Source organism: Drosophila ananassae, chromosome XR (assembly GCF_017639315.1).
Source record: "Drosophila ananassae strain 14024-0371.13 chromosome XR, ASM1763931v2, whole genome shotgun sequence".
Classification (NCBI taxonomy): Eukaryota; Metazoa; Arthropoda; class Insecta; order Diptera; family Drosophilidae; genus Drosophila; species Drosophila ananassae.
The window spans coordinates 10152593-10158972 of NC_057932.1; the positions used below are offsets into that span (position 1 = coordinate 10152593).

The 6380-nt window shown below is 46.2% G+C and overlaps 1 protein-coding gene across 1 annotated transcript; it reads left to right on the forward strand.

Moving 5' to 3' along the window:
• The first annotated feature begins 1809 nt into the window (after positions 1 to 1809).
• LOC123257673 lies at positions 1810 to 3200 on the forward strand. Its single transcript, XM_044717496.1, has 2 exons — positions 1810 to 2654; positions 2708 to 3200. Exons 1-2 carry the CDS (start codon positions 1810 to 1812, stop codon positions 3198 to 3200), a joined length of 1338 nt encoding a protein of 445 aa, XP_044573431.1.
• Positions 3201 to 6380: the final 3180 nt, after the last annotated feature.

Sequence of the window (6380 nt, forward strand, 5' to 3'; positions counted from 1 at the left end):
TCTACATTTCACGATGATCCAATACAAGGTGGTCATACAGGCATTACTAAAACCTTGTCCAAGGTCCAGAGGCATTATTACTGGAAAAATATGTCCAAATACATAAAAGAGTACATAAAGGAATGTCCTAAATGCCAAAAGTCAAAAACAACTAAACACACTAAGACCCCATTAACTATAACTGAAACTCCACAAAGAGCTTTCGATAGAGTAATTGTGGATACGGTTGGTCCACTATCAAAATCAAACAATGGAAACGAGTATGCAGTAACACTCATATGCGATTTAACCAAATACCTGGTAGCGATACCAATACCAAATAAAAGTGCAAATACGGTAGCAAAAGCTATATTTGAAGATTTTATTCTAAAGTACGGTCCAATGAAGACGTTCATTACGGACAAGGGAACGGAACATAAAAATTCAATTATTGAAAGTCTATGTAAAAATTTAAATTTTGAAAACATAACTTCGACTGCACATCATCACCAAACTGTAGGTACCGTGGAGCGAAGCCACAGAACTCTCAATGAGTACATTCGTTCATACATCTCAGTTGACAAAACGGATTGGGATGTATGGCTACAATACTTCGTCTATTGCTTTAATACGACCCCCTCGATGGCACATGACTATTGTCCATACGAGCTAGTTTTTGGTAAAACTTCAAATTTACCTAAGCATTTTAATAGCATAGAAAACATAAAACCCCTTTATAATATAGAAGATTATGCTAAGGAATCAAAATTCAGATTAGAACAGGCATTTAAGAGAGCCAGACTAATGCTAGAATCTCATAAAATGAAACAAAAAATTATTTACGACAAAACTAGTTTAGATTTTGAGTTGAAAATAGGAGATAAGGTTTTATTAAAAAATGAAACTGGACATAAGCTAGATTTTAAATATACAGGCACCTATAAGGTAGAACAAATACGAGATAGGGATAATATAACTATATTAGACAATAAAAATAAAAAACAAATAGTACATAAAGATAGATTAAAACTTTTTATTTCATAATCAATCAACATTTCATAAATATATCACGTATGGCCATACATAAAAAAATAAAAAAAAAAAATAAATAAATAAATAAAAAAAAAAGAAAAATAAGCAAACCGAATAAAAAACTAAAAAAAAAAAAACTTATTGTTAACATCATTTATTAAATTTTGTACAATCTATGTTAGAAAATAACTTCATTATATTACGTTATTTTTCAAAAGGAGGGAGATGTAATATGCACATATATGCACTATTAATATTATATATATATATATCGACCACCCACTGTTCCAAGAGTACTTAAAGGGTACACACTGTAACACTTTGTCGCAGTGTTTATGTTATCCAAGGTCTCGGTCATAAACCTAAGTGCACCGAAATATGAATCGCCCGCTGTGCCTTTGCTGCACGCCGAAAAGTGCATATGTCCGCATATATGTAACACGAGTGGACCTTATGCATGTCCACATACCTCCGCCTAAGGGAACATATATACATAGCATAACTATATACTTAAGAATACATAACCGTCTCTCCGCTGCCGCTTTGGGCAGCGCAGCTACGAGACTTAGACCTCCTTTAACTCCTAAGTAAATTTGTAAAATCAGAAACTTCTATGAGCTCGGAGCGGCAACAACAGCTGCTCCTGACCCAAATATAATAAAGAGGAATAAACTCAACTCCGCCTGTTTATTACTTTAAAATCATTGGGACCTTCAATGAAACTTTGATACAAAGGCCTTGGCATCTATTCTCTTCCATTTTAGGGAAGGTGCCGTCGGAGTCTGCAGCGACATTAAGATGTTCCACCAGGTGCTGATCCGACCTGAAGATAGATGTGGTCATTCCCGATTTCTGTGGAGAGATGGGGATGACCAGCGGGACCCCGACGTTTACGAGATGTGCGTGATGACCTTTGGAGCTGCATGCTCACCGAGTGCGGCGCATCATGTGAAGACAGTGAATGCCAAGCGATTCCTGGATACGGATCCCAGAGCAGTCGAAGCCATCGTGGAGTGCCACTACGTGGATGACTATGTGGACAGCTTCGCCACAGAGAGCGAAGCTATCGAAGTATCTAACAGAGTGAAGGAGATACATGCAGAAGGCGGTTTTGAGCTTTGCAAGTTTTCGTCCAGTTCGCCTACAGTGGAGAGGATGCTTGGACCCGGTGTTCACGCCCAGAGTATTGGATGGGGTGAGGCCGAGCAAAAGATTTTGGGAATGCGGTGGCAGCCGGCCACGGACGACTTCAGGTTTCGAGTGAAGTACCACAAAGTTGCCCCCGTCGTGTCCGATGGGAAGATAATTGCCACAAATAGGGAATTCTTGAGTATGGTCATGTCAACGTTCGACCCCTTGGAATTTCTATGTCGCCTAATGATAACAGCGAAGTTATTGTTGCGAGAGGTCTGGAAAAGGAGGATCCCATGGGATGAACCACTACCGGCTGAGATGTACAACGCCTTTATGGATTGGCGTAAAGAGATGGAGGAAGTGGAACGTTTTCGGAGCCCACGTCACTACTTTGGATACGGGCTGGTGAAGACTATCGAGATGGACGTATTTGTGGATGCGAGTCAGTCGGCATTCGCATCAGTGGTCTTCTGGAGGATCACGTATGAGGACGGCAACGTGCAAGTGAGGTTCGTGTGCGCAAAGACGAAGTGTGCACCGATGCGAGGTTGATGGACCATAGTGTGGCCATTGCAGAGACTGTGCTATGGACGGATTCAAAGACAGTGCTGCGTTGGATTGGCAGCACACACAGGCGCTACGTAGGGAACAGAGTAGCCGAGATTCTGGAGTCAACGAAGGTGGACAACGTGGCAGATGATGCAACTCGGGCGCAACGCAGCGTGGACCTAAGCGAGGAGTCACGCTGGTTAAGAGGACCGGCATTCCTGAGGAGACCAGCGGGCAGCTGGCCAGGAACTGCACCCACCGACGAAGCGGATGCAGAAGACGAAGAGGAGATGCCGAGTGAGTTCGTGCTTGTTGGCGACCCGTTTATATCGCTGGAGAGATTTTCAAGCTACAGGCGATTGCTGAGAACTACGGCCTGGGTCCTAAGGCTCATACGTCGATGCCGTGGACAACGAGATGAACTGGAGAACTACGGCCTCACTGTAGCTGAGTGTGAAGCAGCTGAGGACTTGTTAGTCCGTAGAGCACAACGTGAGGCCCGATGAGATGCAGGCCGCAGAGAAGGGTCTCGACGTCGCTAAAGAAAGCGACATATGTGGACTGGCGCCATACCTAGATGGCAATGGAGTCCTGCGAGCGTATGGCAGGATCGATGCGGCGCTATGTATACCGTACAGCGCCAGGAGGCCAGTGATCCTCTCCCACCGGCATGGTCTCACGGAGATGATTGTGCGCGACGCCCATGTGAGGATGAAGCATCAAAACGTGGATGCTACGATGGCGGAGATCCGGACCAGGTGCTGGATTACGAGACTGCGGAGAAGCAAGCTGCACAGAGCACGGCCGATGCCGCCGATTATGGGACCCCTGCCAGATGATCGTTTGGACGCCAATAGCTGGCCGTTTAAGAGCACAGGCCTCGACTACTTTGGGCCTCTGCTAGTGACCGTTGCTCGGCACCAAGAGAAACGGTGGGTGGCCTTGTTTACGTGCCTGACGACCAGGGCGATTCATCTGGAACTGGCACATGACCTGTCGACTGATTCCTGCATACTTGCAATCAGGAATTTCATCTGCCGTCGAGGGCCTGTACATAGACTGCGCAGTGACAATGGCAGGAACTTCGTTGGAGCAGACAGAGAGGCCAAGAGATTTGCGGAGATCTTCGAACCCGAGAGGATCCAGTCGGAGCTGTCAAGCAAGGGAATTGAATGGATCTTCAACTGCCCAGCGAACCCGTCAGAGGTTGGAGTCTGGGAGCGAATGGTGCAGTGCGTGAAGAGGGTGCTACGCCACACAGTGAAGGAAGTGGCGCCGAAGGAGCACGTCCTGGAGAGTTTCCTGATAGAGGCGGAGAATGTCGTTAATTTTCCTCCGCTGATCCATCTGCCAGTGAGTGCGGGCCAGGAATCCCCTCTTACGCACAATGATCTCCTCAAGGGAGCAGTTTGCCCACCGGATACCCCCGGTCTGGAAGCCGCGTCAAGGAAGGAGCTACGCGGAAGCAGTGGCGCGTGGCAAGGATGTTGAGGAACCGATTTTGGAAGAGGTGGGTCTTGGAGTACCTACCCACGCTGACACGGAGAGAGAAGTGGTGCCGCAGAGAGAAGCCGATTCAACGAGGAGACATCGTCTTCGTTTGCGACCCAGCCGTTCCGCGTCGAGACTGGCGGAGGGGCCTTTGCTGGAATGGATGGTGAGGTCAGACAAGCCCGCGTTAGGATCATGGATGGAGATCGGACTCGCTGGATAATGCGCCCCGCTTCAAAGTTGGCGGCTTTGGATTTAAGTGAAGGAGTTCTTCACGGAGGTCGCGGATCGATTATCGATAATTAGTGTTTAATTAGAATTTAGTATTGTGCACTCATGAAGAGATTGGGCACACTAGAATAGATAATAATGGCGCGTTCGTGGTGCATTTGTCGTCGATGCCATAGAGTGTGGGAGGTTATACTGCAGTAAGATATTTTTAATATTATCACCCTTTCTGTCTCTAACCTGTAATCCCACCAGATAATAAGTGCTCATTTGATAAAATCGGTTCATTAGAACGCAAGATATACCTTGAGCAAGAGATACTTGAAGTCCTGGGTTGGTTCTCCTCAAGTACAGATGGTACGGGGTTTTGGCTGATTTCGTATCGGCCGATCCCACTTGTGGTTCACGGGAGCATCACTCGAAGTAGGTTGGGTAACGCCGGGTCTACTTGTGGTCCGTTTCACGGAAGCAACACTCGAAGTAGACTGGTATGCCGCGGGTTCTACTTATGGTCCGTTTACACAGGAACGACTCGAAGTAGGTTAGATAACGCGGGGTCTACTCGTGGTCCGTTTCACGGGAGCAACACTCGAAGTAGACTGGTATGCCGCGGGTTCTACTTGTGGTGCGTATACACAGGAGCCACTCGAAGTAGGTCAGTTTTAAGTGCCGTAGTCCAAACACTGAGTAACGAGACGATTCACTCTGATTTCGGAACTATCTTTATTTCAGAAGAAAAACTCTTATATAAGATGCTAAATTATACATCATTAAATCTAAGAAAGGTCAATGTTATGGACGTGCTAATACTAATGTTAATGCCAGGGTCACCCACCTTTGAGTCTGCTGACTCAGATTGTTTGTTCATGTACTGCTTGCACACGCATTTCGGCTTAGCTGGCTGGTTTTTGCTTGCTTCGGACAGTCGGTCATTCTTCCCGCTGATAATGCTGATTCTGCTTCCGGTGCCGTCGACTAGAGCCGGGTTAGTAGGTTGGATATTGTTTTATGCCTATCGCTAATTTATTACTAGGTGTGCCAATAGGTTAGTGGGTCTGATGCTTGTGTATTGTGACATTCTGATGCATCTTGATTAGATCAAATTAGGATAGTAGGTCTTGGCAATAGGTACCAACATTCTCCCCCTCCCATTGAGGTACTCAATAATAGAGGCTGCTGTTTTGTTTTGTGCACCACTCTTAGTATCTCCGTTGATCATGTCGTTGCTCTTCTTTCGGGTTATTGGTCCTTATTACGGTTGTATGAAATGGGCCTGTCATGAGCGGGATTCCAGCATCATGGAGTTTATGGATGAATATTATGGAGTTTATGATGAGTATTATGGCCACATCCTTCCTCGCCACGGTACCCCCGCCTCTCTTGGGATGGCGGACCGCGATCTCATTATCGTGCAGTTCCGACCGTATGGCCGTATTGCCCGACGGCGCCTTACTCGTTGTTCGGCTTGGAGCAGTGACGACAACCTTTCTACTGATAGTGGTGCTTCCTCGATGGGTACCATTGATGGAGATGCCTCTTAAGATTACCTTAACTTAATAAACCCTTCTTATAACTAATGTGTGTCTTGATTGCCTTTTACTGAGGAGTCCCTGGATCGTATACTTCAAATCTCTTGTGATGTCCATCCATTGTCAACGTGGCCAGACCGGTTCGTGGTTCGATCAGCTGGAATTCTTCTCCTTGGGTTTATGTTGTCCTCTGGTGATGGCTTGCTGAGGTGTCTTTCCTGGCACACCGCGTGTACCCTGCCCATGCGGCTATGAGGATTGCTACTCCTAACATTATTACTCCGGAGTATTGATGAACCAGATTCCAGTCTGCCTCGCTGTCCACATTTTCCTGTGCCTGCTTCGTCCATGTTTTTAATCCCTGCACCTCTGCATGTAGTCGGTCCATCTGATCCAACGTTGACTCCAACTTCCCTTCTGTTGTCTTTATCTTTTCCT